Raw genomic sequence first — 14,254 nt, 5'->3', positions numbered from 1 at the left:
AGGAACAATTCAACACTCCTATCATCATTCAGGACTTATTACCGAGACAGAATGCGAACAGGACTTGGAAGATGATCAGCCACTAAGCGAGTGAAAAAAGCAGTTTCAAACAACAATTACGTTTACAAATGAGGAGTTGCAAGATTTTATGGGGATAGATAAGGATTTGCCTACAACAGCATACTTGACAGAGGAAGCCATATTACAACAAGCAAGAAAGGGTGAGGAAGAGCACCAAGAGGAAGAAGAAGATGAAGAATTTGATCTGGGACCACCACCAACCATTCAACAAGTCCTACATTCAGTTAAGCTGCTAGAGTATTGACATACTTGACATCGATTATTTGAAACCTTAAATGTAGTTCTTAAATATTTATATAAAGTGTTCCTAAGTACATGTTAAAATAAGTATATAAAATAATTAAATATTACAGAACACATATGTGTATTGTTATTTTTCAAGTGCTTGTAACTCCTTATAACGAAAACCTTTTATAACGAAGACAAAAAAAGCAGCCCCTTCAATGTAGCTGTATAACCTTATATAAAATTGCCTTGATTTTTAATGATAAATACGACAAGACTATAAAAATAGGAAGTTTCCATTAAAAAAAAAGTTTTTATGCAGTTTTTTAATTTCTTATGGAATCCGTTAGAGTCCTTTGTCTACAACAAATCTCACTCGAGTAAATCAATAAATGCTTCCGAATGAAGAAATTGGCAAATATTTTAAGTCTGGCAAGCGTCAGTTTCGTATAAAAAATTAAAATTGTCAAAAACGGTTAAACTTAGGCACAAAACATGTCTACATTTTTTTATAGAATTCAAAAATGAAGTAATATACCAGGTGTTCCAATTTAAATAAGAAAATTGATTCTCACCCACGAAAAATAAATCAACAACAACATTAAAATAAATTGAAAGTTTGTAATACCCCAATCAACTTTTGTATTTAACTTTTAAATCCATACCCTACACTTTCCGAGATATGAGAGTATATGTTGAGGCACTACCTCAAAATAAAGCGGCATTTGCAAAATTAATTATACAGGGTGTTTCAAAACGAATAGAATACCAGCACATCGTCGCTGTTGTTCCGCAGTGGCCTATCTTGAATTTTAGTGAAATTGAATTATAAAGTCCAGTCGGAGTAGTGCAGTTACGTCACGTATAGTGAAGTAATAAAAAAATAATACGTACGTCGTAGCCATATTGGTACCATTTTCAGATGCGTTCCGATTTTAAAATAATTCATTAGTTTAAAGTAGGTACGTTCGGATATGCGGAATTTAAATAAAATTCTATTTTGTAAGAGTTTTTCAACGTGGACGTTGTACCAAGTACTTAGGTACTCGTATAAGTACCCAATGGCGCCCTCTCCATAGAACTTCCTTCCAACCCGGCAAAGGAAAATTAATGTTATAAAAAGTGAACCTTACTTGCGACCTCAACTACTTCCTTCTCTGTTTTTATATTACCAAACTCAGCAACGTAAAAATCGAAGTTATTTTTCAAAAATTCTCCAAAGTTGGTCTCCATGGTACAATTAGATAAAAAAAAATTATAGTAAAGTTATTACTCCATACAATTGTTATTACCCTTGTCCTATTTGCTGCAAATTTAAAGTTCAAAAATTTGCAGCAACGGTGCGACTGTATGCGCATGCGCGGTAATTGTGCGTATCGCGCCACCCGTGGCGAGCAAACAGTATGAGTATGTATTCGTAAGGCATATGTACGATTGTCACGTAACAACAATAAATGTTCAGTTCACTTTGAAGTATTCAATCAATCAATGGTCCTTCACCAGCGCAACAAGGTGGTTAATGGCAAGTGTGTAAATCAGTACTTGCACCATACACCCACAACACTTGTGGATCACCAGCTACAGAGACTAGGATTTCTTCTTTCTGACTGGGACTTCCTCGTCATTTGATACGGAAAATCATTACCATCTCGAGCTCCATATAAACAGGAGGGCAGACCTAGTAAATAATTATGAACTAGGACTAGAACCATTTCAATTATCCCCAAATCTTGTGTTTCACAACACCTGTAGCTATAAGAAATGACATGATCGGTAATTTACAAAAACTCGATAAACAGTCGTGAAGAACTTTGGCTTAAAATTCAAAATGCTTTTAATTAGTTCCGAATCAAGAAAGCATTAAAAAAAAGACAATCCTTCATTAAATAAATTGCAAAATGTATCGAAGTGCATCTACGTTAAGTTTGTGTATCTTGAAAACATATTAAAATCCAGATATTGAACAATAACACCTTTTATACTTGTAGAATGCCCTAAAATGATCCTGTCTTATCAGAAATTAAATTTCAAAATAAACGGAAAAATATGATGGCATTGTTGCAAAAAAACATATGCAGATCGGAACTTTTGATTTGTTATTCTGTATTAGAATAAATAAAAACATTGAACAAACATATTTATTAATAAAAACTTCAACATAATATATAGTCTCATCATACTGACTTTGACTAATTTGATAAATCAACTCTTCGAATCCTATTTTTGTCATTCGAAATGTAAAAAGTGCTTGCACCACCCGGTACAGTTTTTTGTAATGGACCAAGAAATCAAAACTTACTAAAAAATAAATGCACAGTCCCAAGCATACAGCGCTATCCGTTGGTCGGGATTCGAAATAACTATTCCATGCAGATGGCTTTCTACAGCTTTTTGTTCACTGTATATTAGCGCCATCTATGAATGCGAGGTCAAACCACACGTAATAGCATCGAATTCTGTATTGCCGTTATGTAGAACTCCGACAGATGTCGCCACCCTTGTTTTGTTGTTCTTTTTCGAAGGTCTCTCCAATGTTGCCACCACGCGCGTTAGAAAATCCTGAAATAAAATTATCAGTTCAGTGATTAGAAACTTGAAAAAATTTGGAAAAACGGGAATTTGACAATATTGATTTTATTTTTTTTCATTGGCACTTTTAAAATCCTAGGTTTTATATCCGTTGTCCATCAACTTTATTTTTTTATATGACCAGAAAAAAGGTACACCCTGTATCTGATTCCATTTTTTATTATAAATTCATCGCTGTACCGCAGATTTTTTACTTAGTTAAAAGGAAATTTTTGTTTTTTCTACTTTTTAAAGGTGTTTTGGTAAGATTTTTAAGTAGACGCGTAATGAACACTTTTTAAGTCCGGGAGTCGGGCTGGCCAAGAAACTTCACTAGGGGTCTCATTCCGCTTTGGCCTGTGCCAGAAGTAAATTATCTAAGTCATTTTGCAATAAATAAAGGTATAGTAATGTGGGTAATTAATTATGGTAAATAAATGGAGCTAGTACTTCGGTTCTCATAATTCCACAGCACACATTAAACCCAAAACGTTTTTAATGTCTCTTCTTCTTCCAAAGATTCTTTTTTTTTCGATATCGGCTTTTTGAATGTACCGTATTCTTTTAAATTTCGAGAAAATGGACTTACATGGGTGCCTTCTTTCTGGATATGTACTAAGATACATTGCTGATGTCAAGCGTTTCTTCATAATTATATATATAATATCAACGATCCAACAATAAACAATAATAACAACAACAGTAACAATAATGATAATGTCTCTAAAAACAACTCGATAAATAGGGTAACAACAACCACAATTACTACTTATTACTACTTATTACTGCTTATGACAGACAATAATAACGACAACAGGAACAATACCAATAATAGCTCCGAAAACAACTCGATAAACAGGGTAACAACAACCACAATTACTACTTATTACTGCTTATCATAAACAATAATAACAGCAACAATAAAAATAACCACAATGACTCTAAAAACAACTCGATAAACAGCGTAATAACAACCACAATTACTACTTATTACAGCTTATTATAAACAATAATAACAACAACAGTAACAATAACGACAATGACTCTAAAAACAACTCGATAAACGGGGTAACAACAACCACAATTGGCACTTTTTTGATATCTCTTCAAATAAAGTCAACAAATTTCTTTTTTGTCTCATGTAAAAATAAGCGTCAAAATACGCAGCTCCTTACACAGGATCCCTGTCTTGGACACGCTGTATTTCTCCGAAATTTATCGGGATTTTAAAACTGGATGTTTCCGCTTGAAAAGTTGAGGGCGTCAAATCAGCAACCGATACGCTTCGCTGTGGTCCCACGAACGGACAAAATTCATCAAAATGTATTAACAATTTTTTCTTTAACAACCTTCGTTTTCAGCTCAGCTATAGTCCAAATTTATAATAATAAAATATTGATGCTTTTAAAGAAATGCATTCATTAAAAAAATATGCCTAATCATGACCATGTTTATTTTCGTTGACAGTTTGTTATGTTAGTTAGAAATGAATATTCGAAAATAACGAAAGTTTATTAATTTTGAGAGTTGAAAATGAATACTTTATAAAGCTTTTACGTAATTAATACGTAATAATTGAAATATTAAGCATAATTTTTGTAGCGTCGAGTAGATACATTGCTTGCTTGCTACTTCTATTTTAATCATTATCGCTGACTGAACATCAGCAAATATTATAAATTCCAAAAAAAACAACATGTTTCCTTCATATCACAAAGTTTTAGAATCCAAGAAAAAGTGCTACCCTACTTAATAGATCCCACAACAAGCGGAATATAGGATAGACTCTACTTCAAACTATCAAGACCAAAATTTGATTTTGCTACGAACGTGGGGATTTAACGGCAGTAGTGGTCATTCGCAATACAGGCAATCGTTTCAAGAACAAACAAACAAGATGCAAGTTTTGTTGTAACTTCATATGTCCCACTTTGTCTTGTTTTTGAGGATAACCCTGAAAAAATAACATGGAAAAATCCAATTCAAATTCCAATTTAAAAAAAGAAATCAAGGAGGTGTCTTCAAAAAATTCAAATTCTTCAAACATCTAGATAAATCTTCTGAAATTACAGACCTGAACAAAAGTCTTTTAGGAAGATTTTCTGCAATTTTAAGGCGCATTTCATGAGAATCCAAAATGTCACGATTCCGTCTTCAGTTCACAAACTACTAATTCATAGAGCAATAGAAAATGCCATATATATCGGAGAATTGCCAGAAGAAGCTGCTAAAGCCAAAAAGGAGGAACAAAAATAAAGAATAAAATACCTCGTACAAAGTTATTTAGTACAGTTACCTTAATAACAGAATTAAGGATATTGCTGCCAAAAACTTAAAGTAGTTTTCCGTAGATTTGTTAGATGAATGGTATAAAATGTTGTTACTGAAATTTTAATCATTTCTTAGTGAAATCTCATATTTAAATATCCAGTTACTATACCAAGTTTAAAATTTAAAAGAAAAAATTTCTATAATCTAATTCGATTTGATTTTGTTGATATTGTTACTATAATTACACTACATAAAATGTACATGAAAAACTATTGTAACATTTTTTATTGAATAGTAGAATAGTTGAATCCGTTATTTAGGTATATCATGTTTTCATGGTAAACCAGACTAGAATCTTTGACATTTTTGACAGACCAAAATAAGGCGTCTTCCACCCAACCATTTTTGGACCCAGCGTGAAGAATTATTTTGCGCTTTCCATGTGAAAGCGGCACGCGTAGCACACACTTGTTACTGTTATCACGCCATCCTTTTTTTACTGTATCGTGACTGTCGAACCACGTTTAGTCTAATTTAGTTAATTTTCTTCAGAAAAGTAAGCAACGACTCTTTGGCACAACTAATGTTTAAATCTGTCAGTACTTTTTTATACATTTCTTCTAGAGTTAAAACACTGTTCACTTTATAAGGCCTAAGTAAATCTGCGAAGTACCAGCATCTTCGCTCACTTTGATCTTGACTACTCCATTTGCAACAATTTTTCTTCCAGTTTCTTCCAGTCTGAATTTTTACAAAATTGTAAACATTCAAAACAATTTGTTTAGCACCCCAATGTTGCATCAGGGTTTTGTTCGGTGGTCTGTGGTTGGTTAGTGTTCTTATTCTATGGTCTTGAGAGGTTAGAATGTGGGACTCTCAGCCAGGTATCTCGCGCTTGTAGTGGAGTTCTCTTTTATTATAAAAAGCCTCCAATACGACACCCAAGACAAATGGATCCGTTTTTTATTCGCTGAGGTAGTTCGTCTTCTGAATTGTCGTTAGGTTCGACTACCATCTCAACTTCGTCTTCAAATTTTGCGTTGTTTTTCATGTCTCCTTCCAACGGTGGAACAGCTGCTTCATTCCACATTTTAAATTATTAAAAAATAGGAACCTGCAAAAAATGTTTAACTACGTAGAAGACACAAAAAACAAGAAGAAGAATGTTATTAATCGACAGGCACACAAGACAAAAATGATTATTTTCAAACTCACCTGTAAGATAAATAGAGTACAGGTACCTACCCTTACCATTTGAAAACAGCCTCGCAGGGTGAAATCTCGAGAATCAGGTACATAAATACGTACTTACTGGAAGGATCACATTCGAATACCTCCGTAATATATATACGAGCATATTGCAATTTAGATACATATCACCTGATGTTACTACTTACTACTACTACTAATTTATAACGATCCATCTCATGCAAGACCTAATTAATGCAGAATAAACATCTGTTGGGATGGGATTTGCCACGGTCCTGCGAAGGTCTGTGGATAGGGTACTGTAAAATACTTAAAACGTCAAAGCAATAAATGCACTATATTTTTGGTCGTATTATAACGTGTTAAATCACCAACATCTTTAATCAGTGGAAATCTATACTTTATATATGAAATTTGTTGCATAAATATCCACAATTTGATTTGTTATATAAATTTATCAAATTCAAATAAACGTGAGGAGTTTTGCGTTTCTCGTGAAAAATTTGCTTTCGGTGACTTAATATGGGACCCTTCATTTAAAGGAAACCAATATTAAAGATATCTGTTATTCGTGTTCTTTTTTGCATATATGAGGATACAACTAAAAGAATTGATTTTTGTAAAGGTAGTAGCATATACATGGGACAACCACTGGCCCCTCCCGCCAAGTTTAATCGTTTCGTAGCGAAGGTCGTCGTAGATGTTGCCCAATCTGGCAACAGCGCAGAGTACCGACGGATCAATGCTGCACACGCGAGAGAATTCGTGGAGCTTTGCACAGCTTTGCAGTCGAAACGCGCATGGTGCGCGGTGCGGGCGCTACCTTGGGAGCTTAAAAGTGCGGATAAATCCGACTGACAATGTTTTTTTGCCGATACCACCTATGCCGCGATTTTTTTGTCGAGTTTTTCGTGCAGCCACGTCGAGATAAGATAAGCCCTATGTCCGTATCAGTCTCGCTCGCGCCTTGCGCTTGATACGTGGGCAATAAACAAAACCGCGAAAATTAAGTGTTGTTTTTTTGGATCCGCGGACGCAAAAGACACGGCAATTTCGAAATGACAACTGCGGAATTGTTCACGAAGGTACTGTACGTCCCTAATCCTGGCGCTAATTGAATTTGCGACCGGTCGCTTTAAACCCTTTAAACCAAATAGGTGTTGGGCAGTTTCAAACGCTGCAAGAACCGGTTCTGCGATTCTATCGAATCGCCGATAGCTATTGAAATTCTTGTTGTCGAAAGGGCTTTAAATAATCGAACGTTGCCGCGGTGGTTTTCGAAAATTTAGCCCTTTCTTTTACAAGTCGCCCTATTGCGAACGGAATTTTACGTTATTGAAATTCGGTTATCATTTTGTGTATATTAAATTTCTATAGGTGAGATAACGAGCGTCATTAGTCATACTGTTTTTATAAACAATAGCCGTTAATTTTGCGACAAAAGTGCCCGCTATACATTGGGGCCCCCACATTCGTCGCGACGATTTTTGTAGGGCAAATGAGATGGACATATCTCAAAGATACTATAAACGAAATTGAAGGGACTGCTTTTTTTTGGTTATAGTTTTCGCACTTGAAAAATAACAATACTCACATGTGTTTACATTTACATTTAATGTTTCAAATAATCGGTCATTTTTTTTGTAATTTTTTTAGTATGCCAATACGTATCTCCTACTTTGGCTTGTATTTTCACCATTTCTTCCCCATGTTACATAAAAAAAATTTCTAGCAGCTTAACTGGATATAAGGCTTGTTATATGGTTGGTAGTGGTCCAAAATCGACTTCTTTATCTTCATCTTCCTCTTGCAGATCTTCCTCACTCCTCACTTAGTGGCTAATCATCTTCCAAGTCCTGTTCGCATTCTGTCTCGGTGATAAGTCCTGCATGGCGATAGGAGTGTTGAATTGTTTCCGCTGTCACCTCTTTCCAAGCTTTACTAATAAAGTTGACTGCATCTAGGATATTAATCAAAAATTTGTCTTCGGAGTCGATGATTTCCATTAGAATGTTTTTGCTGTATCGACTTTTTATTACGTTCTGGTCCATCGGCTGTAATACAATTGTTGTTTTGGCTGGAAGAAATGCCAATTCAATATTCCGTAGATTTGGAATATGGGACTAGGGCAGTTATCTAAGAAAAGTAATATTTCCCTCCCCTTTAATTCTGCATCCCATTTCCGTATCTCCTCTTCACAAATTTGCGATGTCATCCGTATAGACTTGTTTGCCTTGTAACTGACCGGCAAATGCTGGATGTTCTTAAAACATTGTGGGTTAGTTGATTTTCCAATCACGACTAGCTTTCTTTTTTCTCCCCCTCTCTTATTGACAGCTACTAACACTGTTATACGTTCTTTAGAAAGTTTTCCACCCACACACTTTTCACTTCGAAATTTAAGAGTTTCATCTGGCGTCATTTTGTAAAAAATACCAGTTTCGTCAGCATTAAAAATGTCGTCAGCAGGGTACTTTTCTGCTAATCTTGGCCACGTCTTCTCCAGCTAATCGTCAGTGACGCTTCTGTTATCACGGGCTTCGGCACTTATCTGCCCATAATTTAATACCACGTCTCTGTGTGAACTTCCCCAACTATCCTTCCGAAGCCTTGAAATCGATAATGCCAAGTCCTTCAGCTTTTGGTTTTACGATAGGTCCAGAGAGTGGTACATTTTTAAGACTTTGCTGTTGGAACCTCTGCAACATTGCCCTAAACAAATATTCAAATTTTGGCTTTCTTAGTTTTTTATACGATTATAAGAGCTTTGCAAAGTAAGCAAAAATTTACAAAATTAGCTCTGAATATTGCTAAACGGCCAGAACTAATTCAGTTTGTTTCGGTAATTGAACTGAGTCAGCTTTTACTTAATGATTTATAACAGCTGTTTATAATATTCCAGCGTCTATATGCATAATCATGTGGTAACAGGTGGTAAATTAATTAAAAATAGTATTCACAAGAGCAGATAAGGGAAAGACAGTCATAGCTATCAGTTCTCTAGAATATATTACAAAAATCAAACAGTTTCTAAGACCAGACTGCCAAAGTATACAATGTGATCACACTGAGTTATACCAAAAACAAATCACAACTGTAATTACAGATCCATCACGTTTTAATGACAGTGAAAAATACCAACTAATAATTATTCAATTAAATTACACATACAGGATATGCCAATTAGACCTGTGGTTTCTTTTGTAACATCGTCATCAGTTAAACTTTCAACAAGATTAATAAAAATGTGAGAATATCAATTCTAGTTTCCTTTGACGTCCAAAATCTATTCGCTAGCATTCCACCGATAGACGTAGTAAACATTTTCTCACTCAGAGACAAGTCAACCCTATCATAAAACAAGATCCGTTAGATATTTTAATAGTTTGTTTAGACCAAAACACATAAGCGTATAAAATTTACTATAGAGACGGAACTAAAAAACCCTTTAAAACTTTCTGGAATAACTAAATTACAGAATAAATTAGATTTTTCCATTTACCATAAATCCTCACACAGGAACACAGTAATTCATGATAACTCAAATCACCCTCTCACACATAAAGTGGTGGCGTTTTGTTCTTTGACCCACAGACTACTTAATATCCCAATTTCCACAGAAATTTTTGAAAAAAAGTTAAATATTGTAAAACTAATAGCATTTAACAATAGTTAGGAACCTTTTTTGATAGATAAGATAATAACTAAATAACTCGGAACTCTACGTATCCTAAAATTTATAAAACAATAAAATACATAGGAGAACCTAGCAAGAAAATTTCGAGACATCTGTCCAAATTTGGTCTTAAGATTGCTTTTAAAACTGAAAACACTTTTGGACAATTTTTAAAAAATAAAACTAAATTACGAAAAACTCAAAAATTTGGAATCTGCAAGTTGAAATGCGGACCATGTCCCAAAATCTATATCGGACAAACAGGTACATCTAAGAAACACATTAACGAATATAAAAGAGCGTATAAAAATAAAAGTTCGACGATAATTTTGATATTTTACATAATGAAACAAAAAGCAAAAAACTAAATTTATTGGAAGACATGGTGATTAATAAAATGGGATATTCGAATCTATTACTTAATGACCAGTTGGAGTTAAACGCGTCTTCGTTGTTAAATTTAAATTCATAACCCTACAACGGTAATTAAAAATCTATTACTAGCTGATTATATATATAGATGTCGGAATATTGTCATAAAGTAACAAATAACTGTGAAAATCTGAACATTTTTTGTTCTAATTTAATTAACCTTTTTTCATTTAATCAGATATAAAATAAATATACAGTTGAGAATGTTATTTAAAATTATTCTTTGGTAAAAAATTATTTATTTGAACATGAACTTGAATGATGACATTTAGAATAACAGGGGACATTTATCTTTCGACGTAGAGCATGATCTGTTATTGCACACATAACGAAAGTTGACTTTGGTTTCTCGTACTCTCAATGACTATATTCCCTTCTCTCTATTCCATGCACTTCACTATCCGCCATGTTGTCCTCATTGACCACTTCACTATCTGCCATATTTTCTTCACTGACCATAGAAAGTTGCACGTCATCTTCAACGGTTTCGGTTTTATCTTTAGATGCTATGGTACTGTGAAGTTCGGTGGTTTCATTTAAAAGTTTTCAAGATCGTCTTCGGTTTCCAATGAAGCAATTAAATTTTGGGGCAAGCCAGTATCCTTCAAACCATTGCTCTGAGAGCAACCAAACGATGCCGATGTAGTTGCCTCTAATTTTTTTTTGACAGGACAAAACCACAACTCATGGGCCCAAAGTTCTGAACTATTTAACAGATAAGGGTTTTGATTTGGCTTTTCACAAATTTTTAACTCCATTAAGTATAGTGAGGTAATGATCTTTCGTCATAGATACGTCTATTTTACTTTTGGGAGGCTATAAATTAAGCAAAACTAGAAGAAGCAGCAAGCTTTATTAATAAGAGATTTAAGTGGTAAATCCATCATAAATGGAACCTTCGCACAGTATATAAATAATATCCACCACAAAAATTTTTATGAATTGATGAACTCATTTGTAAGGGAAAAATTTGACAATGTCATTTTGTCATAGCCAATTAATGTGATAGCCTTATACAGAAATAAGGGTAAATATTAAAATACATTGGAGAGATCGGACGAAAATATCAACTACGCTCAAAGAGCATGAAAGAGCCTTAAGGCTACGACAAATAAATTCATAGCAGCATAAAATTCTATTCGATAACACTAAAATTCTACCATCAAAAAATCCGAGAGTCCATAGAAATCTATATCTAAGCAACCTAACAATCTTAACCGCGACTCAGGTCTTTACTTGTCACCAATATGGGAATCATCCGAGTATGATTGGCGAAACGCCAGCAAATTTGAATTCTAAACAACCTACACAGGACGAATCTAGAAGATTTGTAAATATCATTGCAGAAGGCTGTGGAAGTTTCTTTAAAAAAATTATGAAAAAACAGAACAATATTCGAAACAACTAACTAACCAAAAGACTGTGCAAAACTTGAAATCTTTATTTATTTAGATAGCCAAACTATGTCTTCATTTTAAATGCAGCACATTGCATATTCTATTGTTGCTATTGTTTTTATTGCTATTAAAATTGCAAGTAAACAAGGCAATTTGGAAATGATAGAAATCTTATATTTAAATTAAGTTTTGTTAGTGGATCTTTCAGATATCCATTCATAAAAAATTTGCCGCTTTTAAACTTATTTTTTAAATATATTTTTGCTTCATCGCGTTAGTTTTAGTTTTAAATAGATTTTTAGGGATGATAATAATAGATTTCTGCAACGTCTTATTTTGTATACCATATGGTTTTTTTTTATTTTCCTGTTCCGCTAGAATATGTGGGCAAACCTACGTTTTCTAATACTCAGTCAGTTTTTCAAAGGACAACATTTATTACGATGTTTAATATGAATCTTCGACGTCTGGGTTGTTCAAAAAAGGACTAGCTAACACTGCACTTTCACTTCTCACTGCCGAAATTTATCATTTTAATTCCCTAAATGAGGTCAGTCCGCGAAAGTACCCAGTCTCCGTTACAAGATTTATATCCGATTTGTTCACTGCGGCAAACGTTTTTTTTTTGTTTTGAAACACTAAAAATTAAACATCGTACCCACCTATGACGTTTAAACGTTCATTTGTCATAGAAATTATAATTATTTTGCACTGAATCGCGAACTGGTTTGACTAAATTTCCAAGGTCTTGACCGACAATGTTACTTGATACCGATTACGTATCACCAATAAACGAAGCGAAATTGCAACAAGAACTTTGTTTAACAGCTTTTTCTAATTTGAAGAAACTCGAATTTCGGAAAGGGTTTTAAAAATGCTAACCAAAATCTATTCCATCTCATTTAAATTACTGAAGGTTTTATTTGATATTATTTCATCCTTGGACACCCTTCTAGCTTTTTTGATTCCTGAAAAAAAAAATTTAATACAAAAGTTGAAAGCTCGAATGCGTAGATTTAATATTATATACTTTTTTCTATAAAAAGTGTGCCATAAAATCATAGTATACAGTATGTCCCACTTATGAATTGTACACCCTTGTAAAATCTTTATTTATGGTTCGATTTTCATTCTTTTTTTGTTGGATAGATCTCTGAAAAATGGTAATGAATTCTTATTCATTAGTACTTAGAATCTAATTATACCAATTTTTATAATGTTGCAATACAGGGTGTTTGAAAAATCGTTTGCTCCCCGCTTAAGACTGTATACCGTAAAATCTTTGATTACGGTTTGATTTTAATAATTTTTCTTTTTTTTAATAATTTTCTTAGACATTTAAACTCTATACACCCTAACATACGTTCTACCATTGAGTTCAAAACTAATAATAACCTTCCATTCTTATATATTCTTATCAATAGAAAATCAGACCTAACATTGGGTCATTGTGTTTACTTATTATTGTCATCACCACCATCCGGCCCAGAAATTATCGGTTATCAACTCTCTTGTTTACAGAGCCATAAAACTATCTCAGCCCGAGTCACTGAATCCAGAATTAAAACGAATTACCTCTATTCTTCTCTCTAATATATTCCACATTAAAGATATTAAGCGTTCGATCAAAAAATACACTTCACCACAACCTTCCAATAGAAATGAGGCCGAAAACTTGTCACTGTGGTCCTTCCTTACATTCATTTGATATGTGATATGACCACATATCAAAACTTCTAAAGAAGCATAACGTCAGAACCAGATTTACCACTTGTCCAAAAATCTCTCAACATCTTCGGTCCGCCAATGATAAAATTCCATTTGAGATGCCAGAAGTTTACAGCATTCCATGCATGTGCGGCAAAGAATACATCGGAGAGACCGCATGAAAAATATCAACTAGACTCAATGAACACGAAAGAGCCTTACGACTACTTTCTTAAAATCCACCATTTGATGACACCTTCATTATTTTTACGTGTTTTTCCAACAAAAACTGAAGTTTTGCATCGTTTCGTGCGTGGTTTCTCCCTCAGAATTACGATAAAACATTTTGAGTCTGTTTCGCGTGTTATTTCTCACCTTTTCGATACGTTAACGTGAAGTTAACATAACCGAACTACCCAGGGTGTCCAAAAATACAAAATTTTTAAAATCACCCCGTCTGTAAATATCCAAAATACTCAAAATGGGACATACTGTATAAGATGCACTTACACTTTCCTGACAAAATTCAAGCAATTAGACAAAAATAGTATTATACGGGAGATCCAATTTAAAAAACTTAACTTTGGACTACTTCTGCCACGTTTGTATATTCTTCATCCAGCATCAATTTTTGAATAGCTGCAAATCATTTGAATTAAACTTGTAAAGAAAGTTAAGCCGAAAATCT

General features: G+C 33.8%; 1 protein-coding gene across 2 annotated transcripts in view; it reads left to right on the top strand.

The window, feature by feature from the left end:
* Nucleotides 1–7,153: 7,153 nt before the first annotated feature.
* LOC132698573 (unconventional myosin-Va) overlaps nt 7,154–14,254 on the top strand; it is a 53,582-nt gene continuing 46,481 nt past the window's right edge. For both annotated transcript variants that reach the window (XM_060664760.1, XM_060664753.1), the window contains exon 1: nt 7,154–7,439. In XM_060664760.1, coding sequence (XP_060520743.1) covers nt 7,413–7,439 — 27 coding nt within the window. In that variant the 5' untranslated portion in view covers nt 7,154–7,412. The remainder of the gene's footprint in view (nt 7,440–14,254) is intronic.

The sequence above is a fragment of the Cylas formicarius genome, unplaced genomic scaffold, assembly GCF_029955315.1.
Source record: "Cylas formicarius isolate icCylForm1 unplaced genomic scaffold, icCylForm1.1 PGA_scaffold_10__41_contigs__length_53128322, whole genome shotgun sequence".
NCBI classification, from domain to species: Eukaryota; Metazoa; Arthropoda; class Insecta; order Coleoptera; family Brentidae; genus Cylas; species Cylas formicarius.
The sequence above is the reverse complement of the archived record's forward strand: the minus strand, read 5'-3'. Positions and strand labels throughout refer to the sequence as shown.